General features: G+C 36.4%; 2 protein-coding genes across 4 annotated transcripts in view; both read left to right on the top strand.

Annotated features, from left to right (window-relative positions):
- Positions 1-809: 809 nt before the first annotated feature.
- Positions 810-5445, top strand: LOC121375161 (ethylmalonyl-CoA decarboxylase-like). Of its 3 annotated transcripts, none has more exons than XM_041502431.1 (3): positions 810-857; positions 2803-3056; positions 3933-5445. In XM_041502431.1, the coding sequence occupies exons 2-3, from the start codon at positions 2828-2830 to the stop codon at positions 4610-4612; spliced, it is 909 nt and encodes a 302-aa protein (XP_041358365.1). In that variant the 5' UTR covers positions 810-857; positions 2803-2827; the 3' UTR covers positions 4613-5445. The 3 variants fall into 3 exon arrangements, with proteins under 3 accessions (XP_041358365.1, XP_041358367.1, XP_041358366.1); XM_041502433.1 differs by lacking the exon at positions 810-857 and adding an exon at positions 1184-1378; XM_041502432.1 differs by lacking the exon at positions 810-857 and adding an exon at positions 1448-2419.
- A 4735-nt stretch (positions 5446-10180) lies between these two features.
- Positions 10181-19926, top strand: part of LOC121374305 (guanine nucleotide-binding protein subunit gamma-1-like) — a 36058-nt gene continuing 26312 nt past the window's right edge. The window contains exons 1-2 of the mRNA XM_041501360.1: positions 10181-10265; positions 12926-12995. The gene's annotated coding sequence lies outside the window, so the exon portion shown is untranslated. The remainder of the gene's footprint in view (positions 10266-12925; positions 12996-19926) is intronic.

The following is a 19926-nucleotide window of genomic DNA, read 5'->3' as shown; positions in this document are numbered from 1 at the left end:
GCAGACACTGCATAGTTTTCTGATGAACACCAATGAACACCAAAATGACTAGCAACAACGTTTGTGCCATTCTAACTGCAATCATGCCCATCTTTCGAAGAAGTTAATTTTCTTGGAGGCGTGGCATCACACTGACGACGATCAGATGCCAACAAAAGCATTTTTCTGAGTGATGATAATCCATACAATAGTTTTAGAGTCCAATGATAAGAAAAATGACGTCAAAGAGGATCACGTGACCAAAAATGCTAGTAATGCAACTTATGATCACAAAGCATGAATAGCTCGTGCAACTGACTGGGCACTGCTGGGATATGGAAGGATGTGGTTACACGTTCATTTACTGAATTTTTTATGACCAGATTTCAAGTAAATTATACTCTATATGCAATTATTTGGTGCACAGGAACTTTTTTCCGCAAGTATATAATATATTAATAGGATTGCAAACGAATCACTACGCATTTTTACATGGATTACAACTAATTTTGAGGGTAAAATGATGGAAATACATGGTGAAAAGGTCTCAGACTCAGGTTAGCACATTTTGCCCGATTTACTGTGTCATTTTTTTGCCCCAATTTGAAGTTTTGCTCCAGCACTAGAGGGGCAGTTGCTCCCCCGCCCCTAGCCCGAGTACTCTGACTGTAAGAGAGCTAGACGGACATTTGGACATAAATACGCTCTCATTACAGCGTATTTATGTCCAAATGTCCGTCTAGCTCTCTTACAGTCAGAGTACTCGGGCTACCCCGCCCCCTGTCTTGTACGCTTACTTCGCCGTTCTAACTTTCGCGTGGTGCGCTTTCAGTTGGCTGGATTTAACAAAGAAGACGAAGGACAAACCAAAGAACACTGTGAGAAATATATTTTGATTTTGGCCTACTGCATTGATATTTTAATTTACAGTTTATGCCAAGTAAATCTACAGTCATTTCTTCTTAATACTTACGATATTTAGCTAGAGACCCCCCCCCCCCCCCACACACACACACACACACACACTTTGCCGTGCCTGTGTAGTGTACGTAAAAATCAACATAGCGAACGCTAGCGGCAAGCAGTTGACAGAACTGACCTAGAGATACGTCTTTTTTTTGTGTTGGGTGTGTCGTTAAAAATTAATTCATTCTACGCGCGTCTGACCTGATTCAAATTTAGTTTCACGACAGATCTATCTGACTATAAGGAGTTTGCCTTCAGAATTAAAGTTAAAGTTTGTTTTGTTTAACGACATCACTAGAGCACACTGGCCTTCAGAATTAAAGTGATTCTGGCGACAAATGGAGAATACTACATGAGTGGCCAATAGATACAATAATTTATCTTAAAACGTCATCTAACGAGCGAAGACGAGTTTGATACCAATCTGATCAAAGTTAGCTCTACTGGTCTACGGGAACCAATCAAACAGTTCGCGAACGTTAGCTAAAACGTTTGCTGGCTGAATTTGGGGCAGATATCATCACTGTTTTACAGTGAATCATGCGTGCATGCCATCATAGCTGGATATATTAATGCGCTCTATCCTGTGCAACTTTAGATTTTCTAAGCTATTCTTAGGAGTGGCAGTCCTACGGATCTCCAAGGGGAGTGGCAATTTTATCTCTGTGATATTTTTTATTTTGTTTGCAGTTCTTTACACTGTGTTTAATTTAACTGTTGTTGAATTTTTATATTGATGTTGATCATCGGGTTTCCCGTTTCATATAACCCTACATTCGCCAACTTGGGACTAGCTGTTGCACTGTTGCGAAATTTTTTTAGAACAATTAGTGAATTGTATTTTAATTTTACGAAAACAATTTGTGTAATAATTGATATTTTGTTGGAAAATAACTAGTTGTTGCATTTTAAAAAAATATAATTTGGCGAAAATTTCTGACCACCCTGGAACTATTTGATTGGTTTATAACATGGCCAGTTGGTTAGCATACCGTGAATAGCATAAACCAATCCAGCAGACGCTGTTCTTCCCAGTCTGATTGGCCGCAGCTCTGGGCCCAATTTCACAAAACATTGTAAACCTAGTTTTGCACTTAAACGTAAATCTACGACTAAACCACAATTTTTATTACTATTATAGTACAACACATATTGTTAAAAGTACACGTATTTGATTTTCTTTTGTCCTTAAAATGCTCCATCTTCTGTAATGATGTAATTTTCTGTGTGAAATAGATGCCAAACCCTTGTAAATGTATGCGTGGTATAACTGCTAGTCGCAGACGTAAACTTACGATGTTTCGAGAAATATACCGCAGGGCTCCATGATTTACACATATAAAGGCCATACTCCCTTCCCCATGGACCGGCCTCGTTGGTGTCATGGTTAAGCCATTGGACATAAGACTGATAGGTACTGGGTTCGCATGCAGGTACCGGCTCCCACCCAGAGCGAGTTTTAACGACTCTGTTGGTAAGTGTAAGACCACTATATCCTCTTCTCTCTTACTAACCCACTGTCATGGACAAACAATCCAGGTAGCTATGATGTATGTCCAGGACAGCGTGCTTGAACTTTAATTAGATTATAAGCATGACACTAAATTGAAATGAAATGAAATTCCCCGTAGTATATACAGTACTACCTGTCTGTGGCAAAATGCGCACAGAGACTCAACTGATGCTAATGGGCTCCAGTAACCTGTGTGGCGGGAGCGGGTTTCTCCTTTTGTACTCTAGATGAAGTAGTCACAAATTACCATGTTATGTTTATATATAGTTTAAAACGCTGGGGAGTCGTAAAACAGGCTTTCATGTCATAGCCCATTCTTACGCATACTTTGTTTTTATTTACAGGTAGCGTTTGTTTCCATATTAAGACATGGTATTTCTTGCTACAAAGTTTAGTAGGCTCACTGGTATTGGTCAGAATTTTAAGGTCGTCTGCAGAAAGTCATTCCACAGGTGGAGCTCTTCTAGTGCTGCGTTGGATGACGTCAGACATTTCCTCGAACAATTCGGTGGTGGATCCGTGGACTTGGAAAAAGATGATCAATCGGGAATAGCTATTATTACGTTGAATAACACTAAGAAACGAAATGCGTTAACAGGTACTCAGGATGTTGTTTACAAAATCTTTACACGCATTTATTAAAATGTGTATGTATTTGACATAATTTGTTATTGATGAATGCATAGTTTATTTGCATTGACATGGTTTTGGCTGCTGTGCTTGTAATTTGACTATTTGATTTAAAATTAATAATAATAAAAGCATGAATGACGGGACGGGGTATTTTTGATTTTGGCATTCGTATCCGATCAAATATTGCAGAGGCGGATCTAGGTGGAGGGTGGGCAGAGGCCCGGGTCCCCACTAAATTTTGCGACAGTTATAATTTTATTATACATGTATATTAAAAAAAAATTATTATTATTTTACGACCACCACCCCCCCCCCCCCCCCCCCTCCAAACCTCCCCAAAGTTCCCTTGTAACTTCCGCCAAGTTCCCTTGGTATTCCGCATCATGTCTTTGCCCCCCAATGGATTTTCTGGATCCGCCACTGTATTGTAAATCTATACGCTTTTATGCATATGCTGATTCTCACCGCAGTGCAAGGATGGCAACATTATTAGGCCCGAGGGCCCGGGGAAAGGGGAGGCTGTGCCCCCATTCGAGGTCGAAAATGTATGGGTTTTGTTATTTTGATGGTATGCGTAATGGGGCTGTCATGGATAAGAAAGCTGTTTCAATTTAGTAATGATTTTAGACATTTTCCATTGATGGTCATCGTCCAGTTTTCATCATATACTTTTGATTAATACCCAACAATCAAAGTAGTTTTGTGCTGAGGTGTCGTTAAACATTCATTCATTAAATGTTTCTAGTTAGGCAATGTAGATATTTTATGCTTAGTGCTTGTATTTTACTTAGGGCCTTTCATATAATATTACTAAATACATGACCTTTCTTTTTGTGTCAAGGTAAAATGATGGTGGAACTGTCTGACAGAATACGTGAACTAGAAGAATGGGACAATGGAAAGGGCCTGATATTGCGTGGAGCTGGTGGTACTTTCTGCTCTGGTGCTGATCTGGACTTTGTGCGACAAATTAACACGAGTGTTGATGGTTTCAAGATGGCTACATTTATGCATGATGTTGTGCTTCGTTGTCGACGCCTGCCCTTGATTAGTGTTGCCCTCATTGAGGGAAGAGCCCTTGGAGGTGGCGCCGAGATGAGTTTATCTTGCGATTTCAGAATCATGACAGAATCTGCTAAAATTGGTTTTGTGCACATCAAACTAAATGTTACACCAGGATTTGGCGCAGCTACATTTCTGACCAAGTTATTAGGACCAACGAAAGCTTTAGATTTGTTGAGTTCGGGAACATCAGTTAATGCATCTATTGCACACGAGATGGGTCTTTGCCAGAGTATATTAACTGATACCTCTGATGCAATGCACGAGTCTAAACAATGGCTGATCAGTCGATATTGCAAGCACGATGCTAGTATAACCAGATCACTGAAAGGCATAATTACAAATAGTGAAGAGACTAGCTACAAAGAATCATTAGAATATGAAAAACAGATTTTTCAAAGGAACTGGTTTGCGCCATTACACGAAGCAGCTTTGGCCAAAAGTATGAAACATGATTAATTCTTAGATGTAAATAACATTCTGGTTATAATTTCAGGAAACAGCTGGATCCATTCTACATGTCTTAGTACCCGTTCTAGCTATTCTTTTATATATCTGTTTGTTCTTTGTTTTACTTCTTTGCTTTTTGTTTTAATACTTCTGTTTGGGGTTTTTCTTTTTCTTTTCTTTTTCTTCTTTTTCTTTCTTTTTCGTTTTTGTTTCTTTTTGTTTCTTTTCTCTCTTTTTTTTTTTTTTTTTTTTTTTTTTCTCTGTGTTGATGAGGTAAGTTGTTATATGCAACATAAATGAGGGTTCATACGCTATAATTTATGATCAACCAAATATTTCCATGACATACGACAGCTATTTTTCTACTTTTTGTTTTTGAATTGTTACTTTTTAATGATTTTTTTTTTTTGTATGCATCAATATTTAATCTTAAAATATTGCAATATTTTGTTGCGAATAGCTGATTTCTTCTTGGTTTTATTTTAAATGGAGTAAAAATGCCATGAATTTCCAGGTCTACAAATATTATATTTGAAAATTCCTCAACTTTCCACAATTTCCGTGACCCATACGAACCCTGTATATACATAAAGACATCTTAGTTCTATATACCAGTCAACAGTAGTCTATATCTGTGAAGAAATTAGTTATTTTTACACTCTTTTCTCTTTGTTCTTTTGAAGATTTTACCTGTGAAATGTATTTAGGATACTTAAGCGAATTGCTTGTTTTGTTGAGTTTTGTTTTAATGACCATTAGTACCTCTTTGTATGGTTTAAACCTTTTAAAGAGTTAATTTTAATATGCAGCATCGTTATAAAATAAAAAGGTTTGAAATTAAATTTGTTTTCTGGTGTTTTGAGCATTACAGTTAGATAAGAAAAGCATGGTATTTAGTTAACCTTCAAAACGGTTCACAAACGAAGAAAGGAAAGAAATGTTTTATTTTACGACGCACTCGACACATTTATTTACGGTTATATGGTTAAGGACTACACAGATATTAGTTGAGAAAACCCGCTGTCTCTACTCGTTTTGATTAGCAGCAAGGGATCTTTTATATGCACCATCTCACAGAAAAGATAGTACATACCACGGCCTTTGTTACACCAGTTGTGGAGCACTGGCTGGAGAGAGAAATAGCCCAATGGGTCCCACCAACGGGGATCGATCCTAGATCGATCGCGCAGCAGGTGAGCGCTGTACCACTGAGCTACGTCCTGCCCGTTCACAAACGAAGGTTATGAACGACATAGGCCCTTATCTCTCTACAATGCGGAATCGAATAAGCATTTGGCAAAATGTGGTTCGTATATAGGACAGATACTCCCGAGGTGATCCTCGCCGCCACAAAGAGAACTGCCACTCCCATCAAAACTAGCACAGGACAGAGCCCATTGGAATGAGTACAGATATGATGACATGCACTCCTGTATCACTGGTATAACAGCGATGATATTAGGTGTTCGCGAAATGTGAGCATATCCTGCCCCACCACAACTGCCAAATCTGTTACTTCATCTTAAACGATGAAGAAATAATAAAATGTTTGGAAGTTTCACCAACGAGGTGAAAAGGTATGCACAAGTTTAAAAAATGGAATGGCATCAGCCATCATTTTGGTCAGTGATTCAAAGATTCAAAAGTGTAAGGCCCCAAATACACCAGATTTGGGACTGGGTCTAAGGATTATGGTACCAGTCGAGAATGAAACGCAGTAAATCGAATGTGACAAAACACACCGCATCTGTGCTGGCGCGAACTACAGATCTGGCAACACACGACATAGAACATGCGCTATATTTTCACACTGTCAGACTAGCAGCTGCAGCCTGTACAAGCAGTGTTTTAATTGTTTGCCTTAAAGGAAAACTCAAATCAAATATGAGCCGTATGTGTTGGAACGATGCATACCCGGACCACCAACACATACTGACACTTTAAGAAATGGAAAAATACGTAATTTTAGAATTAATATTAAAAAAAAAAAACCCGTGATTATTCCTGCTAAATAGGGACAGCCATTTTTTTATTTTTTGGTCGCGTCCGGTACTCTAGCTTGGGAGGAAGTGACGTCAGCTCCTACCAACTCCTGTATGCACAGTGTAGATTAATCCTATCACATCCCCAAAACAAAATATATTAACACTTGCAGCATATGATTATGAGCCACGGCCTTTGATATACAGGTCTTGGGGGGAACCCCCCCCCCCCCCCCAAAAAAAAAAAAAAAAACCAATCGGAGAAGGGGTCCATCAAAAAGTATCTTGCGACTAACTATAGTCTGTCCCATCCACAAACAAAATTTAGTAAATAATTTCAGTTTGCTTTGACGTAAGAAAAAAAGTAAAAGTGTTTTGAAAATTTCATAGTACATGTACAAAAGGTCTTCTCTGTGGGATGGACTATAAATCCGCCCGTTGGCATCCATGACTAACGATGCATTTCCTTTCCTTTCAACTTATTTTTGTGTTTATATCCAATTAAGGTTCAAGCATGCTGTCCTTGGTACATACCTCAGCTATCTGAGCTGTTTGTCCAGGACAGTGGGTTAGTTGTTACTGGTTAATGAGAGAGAAGAGGGTGTAGTGATCTTACACCTACCCAGTGAGTCGATAAAACGGTGGGAGCCGGTACCGGGCTGCGAACCCTGTACTTACCAGCCTTATGTCTGATGGCTTAACCACTCGAACTATACATATTTGTATTTTCATTTCATTTCAACTTATTTTTGTGCTTATATCTAATTAAGATTAAAGTACGATGTCCGGACCGCTTAATTTATTAGTTTTGAGGGATTTTATGGCAGTATTTCTTTTGATGTGATATTACTGTCAAATGACGGGTTGTATTTTTGGTAGTTTTTGCGTTTATAAAGTTCTTCTAGTAATGTTTGTGTAGGCACGGGCATAGGAAGGTGCCAAAAAGTGAGGGGGCACACACACACACACACACACACACACACACGCGCGCGCGCGCGCGCGCACACACGCACATAGATACACACACACGTGTATAAATATATTTTTAATATATCACTGCTGCTACAAAGCGGGAGGGGGGGGGCATGCCCTCCTCCCCTCCCCCTTTACTTCCTAAGCCAGTGAATTAAATCTCTAGAAAGGGCAGTGAGATTCTTGATCATTTCATCGGGTAACTCGAGGTTGCCTTTGTTTTTATTGAAAATATTATTTACGATGCTCCAATATTGTTTTGACTTTTCATCATTTAGGTTTTTTAAAAAAACAATTAAAAAAATTAAATTCCTCTTTAAGATTTCTTCTAATTGCTCGTTGGTTCTGTGTAGGTTTTTTTCTTAGTTTTCATCAGTGAGTTGCGTAGTGTTACATTTAATGGGTTTGTTTTGAGCTGTCTAGCCAAGCTACGGAATTGCGACTGTATATCACTTACACTTACTTTTGGTTTAGTTTTTTTCTCTATATATTTTGCCATCGGTCTACAGGCTGGTAGGTACTGGGTTCGGATCCCAGTCGAGGCATGGGTTTTTTAATCCAGATACCTACTCCAAACCCTGAGTGAGTTCTCCGCAAGACTCAATGGGTAGGTGTAAACCACTTGCACCGACAAGTGATCCATAACTGGTTCAACAATGGCCATGGTTTGTGCTATCCTGCCTGTGGGAAGCGCAAATAAAAGATCCCTTGCTGCTAATCGGAAAGAGTAGCCCATGTAGTGGCGACAGCGGGTTTCCTCTCAAAATCTGTGTGGTCCTTAACCATATGCCTGACGCCATATAACCGTAAATAAAATGTGTTGAGTGCGTCGTTAAATAAAACACTTCTTTCTGTATATTTTGCGGGTGGATTTGGATTTCTGTGTCGCGTAGGTGATATTTTGGATGCTGATGTCAACATGATATTGCTTAATACCTAGACACATTCAATTTTGTTATTTATGAAGCTTTGTATTTTTTTCTAGTGAATCTATGGATAGGAGTTCTTGCTGGTATTTTTTTTACTATTATCCGTGTTTAATTTATGTTTTGGTTTCAGCTGACGTAGTTTGGGTTGTTGCTGTTTTGTGGTAGTTAGGTTACCTTTGATGATAATAGATGCTGTGCAGTGCTGTGATAAGTTTTACATTTAGGCTAACAATGTCGGAAAGACACGTACTTTCTTGACAGATAACACTAATCAATTGCACTTGCTCCTTGACTATTATAGCATGTTAGTTTACCCAGATAGTCCCCCGGTGTTCTGCCATTAAGAAGAAAGGAAGGAAATTGTTTATTTAACGACACACTCAACACATTTTATGTACGGTTATATGGCTTCGGACATATGGTTAAGGACAACATAGATATTTCAAGAGGGAGGAATCCCGCCGTCGTCACTTCATGGGCTACTTTTTTCGATTAGGATCTTTTATATACACCATCCCACAGACAGGATAGCACATGCCACGGTCTTTGATGTACCAGTCGTGGTGCACTGGCTGGAGCGAGAAATAGTGTCATTAAGAATGCGAACACCCGTTGTTGTATAGAGGTCTGCCATATTTTTGTTTACCATGTGCGTTGTTTGTTGTGTACAGTGATTTTTCGATTTGGGTAATGTGGTCCGGTGTATAGTTTTCAGGTAGAGGTAAGAAGTCATTTGTATCATGGGGGAATGTAATCATCAGTATTGTATTGTTATCAACTGTTCTAGCATTTATTCCCCCCCCCCCCCCCCATTAAAATAATAGAACCCACTGAACTACATGTAGCTATTTCAGATTCTAACACGGCATACTGATCTTGGAAGTATGGTGATTCAGCTGGAGGCAGTCTATATAAAATGAGAAGAGAAACAGATTTTTTTTCTACACGGTGCATGTCCCGAAATTTTCACCTGCAGACTCTAATCATTTTTGTTACAAATTTCAGTAATATAATGGTAAAAGTATTATTTTTTTTACATAATTAGCAGGCCCCCAGATCCTCTACCACGTGTACGCTTTGAGGATTTTAGACATTGTTTTACTCTTGAAGAATATTCTTGTATGGTGGTTTTAACATTGCCAATCTAATTAAAATTAGCTCCACTATAGACCAGTAGAACTAATTTTAATCAGATTGTAACATTGCCAAAGTCAATTTTGTGTGTATTAGTATTTATGAGTTTCTTAAAGACAATTAAAGTTATACAAGTTGCTCCAGTGTCTTGGAGCATTTTAATTTGTATTTTAAGCCATCAGTATACACGTATGATATCTATTATATAAAGGTAGCACCAATATAGTTAAGAATATAAGACATGTATGCATTACGCCTATATATATATATATGCATCACCCCACAGACAGGATCGATAATATAATACCACGGCATTTGTTACACCAGTTGTGGAGCACTGGTTGGATTGAGAAATAGCCCAATAGGCTCATTGACAGGGATCAATCCATGATCGTTAGCGCATCAGGCGAGCAGGTCAACTCACCCCCAAACCGACTCGCCCTCTACCAATTCGCTCCAGAGGCTGGTTCACTCGTCCCAGTCTGTTCTACTGGTAGGTCCCTTGCTGTCAACTTTTATTGGAACAAAATATAACAGAAGAAAAGAAATGAAACTGAGGCTCTACTTCCGGTCACTAATCGCCATCTTAGTTTTTTTGGTTTGACAGTGGAATTGGACAGACTTGACTTTTCAGTGAAACTTCAGGTTTTCTTCTTTGAATTCGAGCACATTTTAAATTATATTTGATTTTTTTTTCCTACAATTTATTCGCCATCGTTATATTTTCCATTATAATAAACATTATTTGGGACGGATATTCGCTTTACCAGGGTCAGGTCCAGTGACTGATTTGAGTGAAAATCCCACTCACAATTAATTTTTATAAACGTATTTCACCTTCATACACGTACTTTTATAAGAACGTGCCCATAATTGGTCAATTATCTTCTCGGCACAACGTTTGCATTCTCTCTTTTATCTGGCTGTAACTGCCTCCCTACCTAAGCTCTCACTTCTATCCCCCCCCCCCCCCACCCACACCACACACCCACACCACCCACCCACCATCCCACACACCCACCACCACACATCTCACACACTCGCCAACCAGTTTGTCAAGATCTTCCCCACAAATTTTGTGAACATTTTATTTCCATAGATATAATTTATAAAATAAACTATTTGTGACTTTTGTCAGCATGATTTTATTTTTCAACTAAAACGAAAAAGTAGCCACCTTACAGTAGTGAGAGAAAAAAAAAACCCAGTAGTTTAAACAAACTCACTTGGATGGTCGGAACACCTCAGCTGAAGTGTAAGGCCAAACAAAAAAAATAGGTGTGTTTCCAGTCGACCGACCATCCCTAGTTTTACCCCCCCCCCCCCCCCGACCCTAATTTTTTCTCTCTTAAACTGAAAAAAAAATTAAATTTAAAAAAAGAAGTAAAAATAAAAGAGGACAACATCACCAAACAAGAGTATTTCCTTCCTTGCACATTGTTTACGTACTATTATACGATACATTTTGCACATGTAATACCCTTCCGAAAAACATCGAGAAATTGTGGAAAAGCTTTTGTAATAGAGTTCCTTCCCCTGATTAGCTACCACCAAACAGCTTGGTCGGTCACGGAAGTAACCGAATGTACGAACATAGCCTTGCTACAGGTTATTTCAATATTTTAAACATCTGTTTATGCCACAAATCCATATATATTATTTATAGATAATGTTATATAAGTACACACACATTAAGGAAGAAAGCGAAGGGGGGGAAAAAAACAACCCTACCTACCTACCCTAATTTTTTGGGGGGATGCAATCGGAAACACACCTATATTTTTGTTTGGCCTAAGTAAGAATCAATCAATTGTTTCAAATATGTCAATATCGGAAGTCCTCGGGTAATGTCATCTAATAAGATAAGAACAGCCGACATGGTAATTGTGTTCGTTTGTAATCCGGATTAACTTAAACATTTTATCTTGATTGTCATTTTGAAAGAAAGAATTAAAAAATTTCCAATCGCAGTGTTAACAGTGAATCTGTCTTTTGTCTCGGAAATTAAAAAAAATAGCTGATACCAAAAACTTCACTAGAAATACCATACAGGTACAAATAATAAAGTATGAGTAGTGGTACAAATGAAGGGTTCAAGGGGCATTTCATGGTATTTGGTCTGCGACTATGAAGTATACATCACTTACATGGTTTCTATTAATACATGGTTTCTATTAATACAAAATGTAAAAGAAAATATACAGAAGTTTCCATGGAAACATAATTTTATGGTGTCAAAATGTCATGTTTGTCACAAAAAATTACCTTGAAATGCCCCTCAAACAAATAATAAACATGGACGACTTTTGCAGAAGACATGCGCATAAAAAAACATCACCTGGATGCAGTAAAATAGGCATTATGTTCACAGACAAACAGGGTTTTCCAAACTCTGCCTAATTTGCATTGCAAACAATACTGCACAACATTCAAAACGTATACCAAATTCACAGATCAACATGACAAAATGCAGTCATTTGGTAGTTATTGCCAGAAGTGGATTTTGGTATTGACTCACCTAGGAATTTTTTTTTTCCATTTCGAATGAGCTGGGCTAAAAATGGTAAATTTGGAAAACTGAAAGTACAGATTTTTTTCTATCTCCACAGTTACAGTTTTCAGTTTTACTTCTATAACCGAAACCGAACTGATTCCATAGTTAACTGCACATCATTATGATGAATATAAATCTGAACATTCAGTCATTCCACTGTGACTGTCAATAAATATTTTTGTCACCAGGCGGGCAACCTGGGACAGGGGTTTGACTTGCCCATCTGTAATTTCGGTCGCCAGGGTCAATCGGCGACTGTTAAGATCAAACCCTGCAGGAAATGAATCGAACTGCGTTATATATGAATATTTTTTTTTTTTTTAAATATATATTTTTTCTGTTTCAAAAATAGAGTACGGTCCCTAAGTTATATTTAACCCGGGTTAAAACACGAACCATGTATTTGTTACAACATGACCCATGTAAATGCAGCATAATTCACCCTAACTCTGCAGTAGTGGACAATTACCAATTACACATTTATTTAACAAAGTGATATAATTGGCATTTGGCCAAATGACAGTGATACCAGTTGCATTGTGAAGCCTTTGATGAATGCATACATTGTATGTAGGTTGTAGTGTTTTCAATGTTGTGCTGTGTTGTTATCCAACTGTAATGTAGACTTCTATGTAGTCCTACATGTACGTATATTGACTGTGTTTTCATATTGTAGAACATTCATAGTGCATACAGGGTAAGTAAACATGTCAAACATAAATACATCAGTACTTTTTTTTTTTTTTTTTAGGTGGTTGCAACTCTGAGAATCATCACAGATTTCAACTGACTTCTGACTATACTGCTTTTTTCCACAACAGGTATGTTTAGTAGATATGCTACCTTTTGGGGGGGGGGGGGGGGGGGGGGGGGGGCATTTGCAATATGACCAATTCTTAAGTAACAAATTTGTAAGTACTTTTTTGTTTCATGGCTCTGGATACACAGACAATTCCGTTAATGTTAAAAGTAGGAGGCTGTCTTGAGAAATATACTTCCTCGTAGGGCTAGCTCTGGGCGAGTAGACAAATTTGCCAAATTATCTATTAAACTTCAAAATTTAATTACTAAAACCCAGTTATTTTCGTAACAAGATATCGATGATTATGTGAAATTATTTCTAAAACTTGCAGTTGGCGAATTTGGTGAGAACTAGCCTTGCCTCGCCTGTCTTGGCCACATCCCACAGGAAATCTGAAAAATGTGCCCGAGACAGACGTGCCTGAACCATCGGTGGATGTAAGCAAATTGTAAAACATTGTACTACAGAAACATGCTTGATAATAAAAAGTCTGGTTTAAATTTTTAAAATTATTTTGTTCGTACAGTTTTACAGCTTACAAAAGTACCATTTTTGGTGGTGGTTTCTACTATTAAATTCTCACGGTCAATTTGAGGCTCACCCTGGATCAAAAATACAATTATTTTTTTAGCCAAATTGGATTTTTATTAGCCATAATGAAAATGTTTTAGCCAAACTTGTTTTCTGCAGTACTGTATAGAGGATTTATATATGAATATGAAAATACATCTTTTTCAGCTAATTATGTACAAACTGGAATAAATCTGGATTACAAAACTATTCCCTGATCAAAATCAAAGACACCGATGGGGGTAGGAGCATATAATATATTATTTTGATTTTTCAGTGGGGGGTGGTGGAAGATATGCAGAGTTGGAAGCCATTGCCCTCTGCAAACACTCACCCCAACTTATAAGACCTATGACATTAATAAAAAATATGAGAGCCAATACTCATCTTTTTTAAAATGGAGCTCATTATTTCTTTACAATAGCAATCTTTATGTTAGTTTGAACTGCTTTTAAATTATTATTATTTTTAAAGTAACCCATCAATTCCTCACCCCAACAATTTTGTATTTTACACTATGTTGTTGATTTCCACGTCATGTTAAATGCTTGTTGATTTCAGCTTGTAAATTTCAGCTTGTAAAATATGTAGCCTAAGAATGCTGACTTCACGTTATTGCAACTTTTCCATTTACGTCAAAAACGTTTGATTAAAAAGATAATGAATTGAAATGTTCTGTCTTTTTAAAATCTAGCTAACTTTTAAGATGTCACCTCAGTCTATAAATATTTATAATATTTTATCTAACAAATGTCATGATTATTGTAAACTAATCAGTGGCGGATCCAGAAAATCCATTTTGGGGCGTATGGGGGAGAGCAGTGACATGAGGTGGAATGCCAAGGCAGCTTTGTGGGGGGTTTGTAGGGAGGTTGTTAAAAAAAATGAAAATTAATATATAACTATCTCAAAATTTAGGGGAGGCCCGGGGCCCTGCCCCCCCCCCAATAGATCCGCCTCTGCTAATTGTATTCAGTGTACGTTTAACAGTCATTTGTATAAATACTGCATGTTCATTTCCCACGATCGCAATGTGCATGAGTGCGAAATAACAAAGATGACGGAAATAAGCGAACGAAACAGCAATTAAGTATTCATTGATGCGAACAACTATTTGGTTTTTAAAAAAATAATTTACATCAAGATTTACTTGCGTGTAATCGTATTGTTTAATGTCAGCAACGATGTATTTTGACACTGAGAGCAGCGAACGAATGTTTTCCTAACGTTTGCGAACTATGTGATTGGTTCCCGATGTGGACATTGGGTTTAACGTGAAGCACATAAACCAGTCTAGCGGACGTTTTAGTTTTGCTCGGTCTGGCTGAACTCGGCCCTAGCCTACTTGTCCTTCGGCCCTGGACTAGCACGTGTATTGAAACACACACATTGTTGGTCCGTTTTTATTACTTTGGTTCAAAGACTTTACAAAGTTAAAACAACAAGCTACAGATCTTTCAGACTTTGCTTTCATACATGTTGCTGTTAAAATTAATAACCGTGATTATTAAAATAAGCGACCATTATTATGCTGTATTCTGGATGACACTGCTTCTCCTTACCAGTCGCGAGATAGCTATTACACTAATTGAATATTTGGTACTATTATTATATGTCAGGTGTCGGATAGATTATGTAACCGTTTGTTCACATCGGAAGATAGAAAATGGCTTAGGTAAAATTTTAGCCACTTTACACATTTTATTAGCCATTTTTTGTATAAATAGCCATTGGGTAATTTGGCTACAGACAGCGCAAGCCCTGTCAATTGCAAGAAAAAGGATAGCTTTATTTATTTATTTTCAAGCTATTTTGAAGTCTGGTTTTGATCTTCTAAATTGTTATTTTATTTTGGTACCATATGTAAAAATACATGTATGTGGAACAGTAACTATACGTGGTTGTCACTGGCGACATGTAGATAATGTTGCCCTGTGGCAAGTCAGTATTTGGGAGATATTTTGAACCATTGGACAATAACACAACTTAATTGTTTACTGTTGTTTTATGCAGGATTATCTGCTTCGTTGTTCCATCATGCCATACCCTTTCGGATCGGCACGGGACTCTGATATAGCTTCTAAAAAGCTAAAGATGCAGATTGAAACACTAAGGGTTCATGCAGAGTTCAAAAGAATGAAATTATCGAAAACACTTAAGGAATTGGTTGATTACTGTGAGGCCCATAAGCACGAAGACCCCCTTGTTGTGCGTGACAAAAATTTTGCTAACCCATTCAAGGACAACAAGATACGGTGCACAATATTGTAACCCAGTAATGTTTACAGCTTTGTTTATGTAAAAAATGTGCTGTTCATCCCTATTGAGGTTCACAAATGTTCTTAACTAATATTTTTATGTTGTTTTCAAATGGTGAAAAAATTTGTTCTCTGGTCATATGGTCTAATATATATAAATCTAGTCATTGAAAAATTGGGGGAAACAATTATAGATTTAATATATATTGGCAGTTACACATACCTATTACTTTTACGCTAACCATGTGTCTTCACTTGTGTATTTTGTAAATATTCTTACCCATTATTTTATTTGAATAACTTCACAGAAATAAGTTGATAAAATATGGTGGAGCAGTTATTCCCAGTTCAGATTCCATATTGGTTGTCTTTAGTATGAAGTTAAATTTCCTCATTATTTATTAATATAGCCGACAGCTTTCTATTTTGAAAGTTTCCACTGGAAATTTTGTGAACTTCAATACGGCACATGATAGTGTGTATATATATATATATATATATATATATATATATAATTATATAATGTATATTGTTGGCACATCGAATTTTTTTTATTTTGTACAAACAAGATCTATTTTTGCTAAGTATTTAGTGAGGTATGAATGAAACAATGTAGAAAGATAGAAATACACTGTTATTAACTTTGTAGAAAATAGACAGCCACTGAACCAAAAATTAAATTATATATATATATATATATATATTTACAGTGAAACCCCTCAATACCGGACATCCATGGGACCAAGTAAAATGTCCGGTTATCAGAGGTGTCCGGTTTTCAGGGGTCTGCCTGGATGGAAATACCTTCCGTTCTCCATAAAATAGGGAAAGTGTTAAAGTGTTTTATAACAAGAACAACAAGAATATGTTGAAAAATGGTGCATTTATGAGCATTTAAAAAAATAAAAACATCCATGGGAGTAATATTGAATAAAAAATACATTAAAAAGTCCACAAATTGTCAATCAATCGATAAATCAGCCTACGTTGAGAAACGTATCCATCGATGTCTGTTGTCTTTCACATCTGTGTTTAACAATGGTTGCCTGTGTTAAACTTTCTAATTCCTGTACATGCAATAGGAAACGTTCATCTTTCTGTACGTTCCGTCATGTTGAAAATCGACATGAAAATGAAACACTACTAACATCTATTCGACTACGCAAAGCCAACATATACTTTTGCTTACTCTTTATTTCGCTAAACAAATGATTAAAAAAACCCCAACACATTCACACAATAGGAAGGCAGCAAATTAAATTCCCTGTTATTTGTGTCAATCTTTGAAGCAAATCATGAGACATGTTTGTGAAGGATCACATTTAAGACCTTAAAACACACTCGTAACTTAATAAAGACATCTAACCCAAACCCGAACTCCGCTAATGTTAACCATAATTACAACACAATCAATGTGTTTACAGTAGTTAACTCCATACCAAAGCTTGCGATAAGTCCTTTTAATTGTTTATTGTCAAGTTGCTAATCTTGCCTGCTGAGTGGTACCTGTACTGTATGCAGCGGTGATTACACTGATAACAGCGATCTCGAGCATGCGCATATTGCACTAACCATCGGTGTTCACAACAGGTGGGCGCCATATTGATTGGTATCGGTTTGATCGTCCGGTTTTCAGGGGTAGGATTTACACTAAGTTGACACATTGGGACCCAATTGTTTGTTAGAGGGGTTTCCGGTTTAGAGGGGTAAAATATAGTGTTAAAAGATGTGTAAATCACGGGACCACGGAAAACGTCCGGTTTTGAGGGGATTCCGGTTTAGAGGGGGTCCGGTGTTGAAGGATTTCACTGTAATATGCTTGCCTGCCACTGAATGTATCAAATTGATTGAATGGGAGTGTGAACATATCACCTTGTGAGATCATTTCTAACAACACTAAATGTTTTAACCCATTACTTGTATAATTATGACATTATTGAATCACTTCATTTGCTACCATTATGAGGCGTCTATTATTAAACAAGGTTTGGGGAGTTAGGAGAACCTACACGAATCTCTCATCAGACTTGTTTTGTAGTTTTTGTCTTTATTTTAGGATTTCTACTTTGTCTCTACTAGTACAATACTACATAAAACTTCAGTCACAATTATTCACTAAGCTTGGATCATTCTCGGTTTGCCAATATTTTAAATTATTTATTATTATTATTATTATTTTTAATATGCCCTAATTTGATTTTTCTTAGCCAAAGAAATTGAACCAAATGGAGGGCAGTTAAACATATCTTTTTAAAATTAGCTTTTAGGTGAATTATGAAATCTATTCATCTTATTCCGCTTGAATTACCTATTTGTTGAATAAAGGCAGTATCCATGTTTCAAAAGACTTCACAGATAGACGAAACATATTCAATTTATGTTGTAGATATTTTTCGCCATGATCAACATACTGACATGTTCCTGACAATTTCACCTACTTTCCATTTCTAGCAGTTTAAGACATTGGGACAGTTGAATAATTCAGAATGAATAATCTTTAACCAGTAAACCTATAGACCAATATATTTAAAACACATTCTGTTGTGAGTGTTTTTTTAGTATATATATATATATATATATATAACAATCAAATGTGAGATAATATCAAAAAAATTAGCCAGTAGCGTAAACAAAAAATCAAATACGTTTTTAATATGCCATAAGCATGTATTGCATATTTTGAATACAAATCTGTTTTGAATTGAGACCTAAGATTGTTGTTTGACAAGTAGTTTTATTGCTCCAGACTTATCTCTTGATTAATAATTTTTAGTTTTTTGTAAGTTTGGTTTTTGAAAAATTATGGAATTGGGAATGTTACTTTTTTCTCGTTATATTTACTGAATTAAATAAAGAAATATTTTCACATGACATTTAAATTTACAAACATGTATTTGAGTTTACTGGACCACCAGACTGTGATATGTATAAATATTTTACTTGAGTAACAAGTGTATGTCCTAATTATTATCTGACCAGTAAAAAAAATATGAAAGTAGTCAACTAAATGTTACGGTATCTGACTAAGCTACTACTAGATACCACTAATATACTTGTCTGAGTAAATTCCTTAACACAAACAAATTAAGTACATCTGTACCCAGTTCATTTTCACAAAAAGTACTACCTGCTTACCTATTAGTTAGTATTATTGTTACTGGTCAGCCAGATTTACTGTTAGATTTGGTAACCTTCCATACAGATTGGTCATCCTTAAATTTAAGCTTTTAGTGCAGTTTTAGATTATTTTATTTTAATTATCATTAGCAGTACATTGTTCTTTAAAACTAATTTAATTCTTTAACAGGAAATAATCAGCTGCCATGCCATTATATACATTAAAATCCATTATGTTTTAATGAAGAATAATGCATCCAACATTATTTTTTGTTTAATTTTTGCATCTTTTTAAAAATTAGATGGAATGCTACAGCATGAATAACATTAAACCACGTTGTGTTTGTGTGTGTGGGTGTATATGTGTATTTGTTTACTACAATTATATGTATTTTATCTATTTTTAGTTTTTCTCACATTTTGTGCATTTGGTTTTGTTTTGTTTGCACTGTAGGTTTGTGCAAAGTGGTATAATTTGTAACATTTTAAACTTGTTTTTCCAGTGCTAGTTTATATATATATATGCACCTAATTGTTGTTGTTTTGTTTTTATACTAAGAATTTGTCGCTCTGTACTTCGTAGTTGAAGGGAATCAGTGATGAGATTTTGGCGCCAGATATATAGCCTCCATGAGGCATCTGCCATTACTTTCTTTTACTTCAGAATTAGTATGCATTTATAATGTCAGTAAAGAATAAAACAATTTGCTTTTTATTACAAGGAGTTGTGTATTAAAAATAGATCTCTTCAGAAATATTAGTGGTGAAGATTATATTTTTGGTGCCAAAACCAAACTGATTCTGTTTAGCAGCTACATTTGAAAAAGCATCTGTTAAGTAGTTTAGGTAAACAATATGTTTCCTTGGTTTATCTGACTGCATTTATTTGTACATATTTAACAATAAAGGTTGTAAAAACTAGATAATTCATACCTACTCTGTGCACACTTCAGTTCACAAGATAATAGGTTGCCACTTGGTGAACCTTTTGGTAAATTTAAAGCT

The sequence above is a fragment of the Gigantopelta aegis genome, chromosome 6 (assembly GCF_016097555.1).
Source record: "Gigantopelta aegis isolate Gae_Host chromosome 6, Gae_host_genome, whole genome shotgun sequence".
Classification (NCBI taxonomy): domain Eukaryota; kingdom Metazoa; phylum Mollusca; class Gastropoda; order Neomphalida; family Peltospiridae; genus Gigantopelta; species Gigantopelta aegis.
The sequence above is the reverse complement of the archived record's forward strand: the minus strand, read 5'-3'. Positions and strand labels throughout refer to the sequence as shown.

What these genes read in the sequence shown, in the direction of transcription:
- LOC121375161 (XM_041502431.1), top strand. Translation starts at nt 2,828, where the DNA reads ATGGTATTTCTTGCTACAAAGTTTAGTAGGCTCACTGGTATTGGTCAG. An exon ending in GAAACGAAATGCGTTAACAG is followed by an intron (nt 3,057 to 3,932) that starts GTACTCAGGATG and finishes TTTTGTGTCAAG; the next exon opens with GTAAAATGATGGTGGAACTG.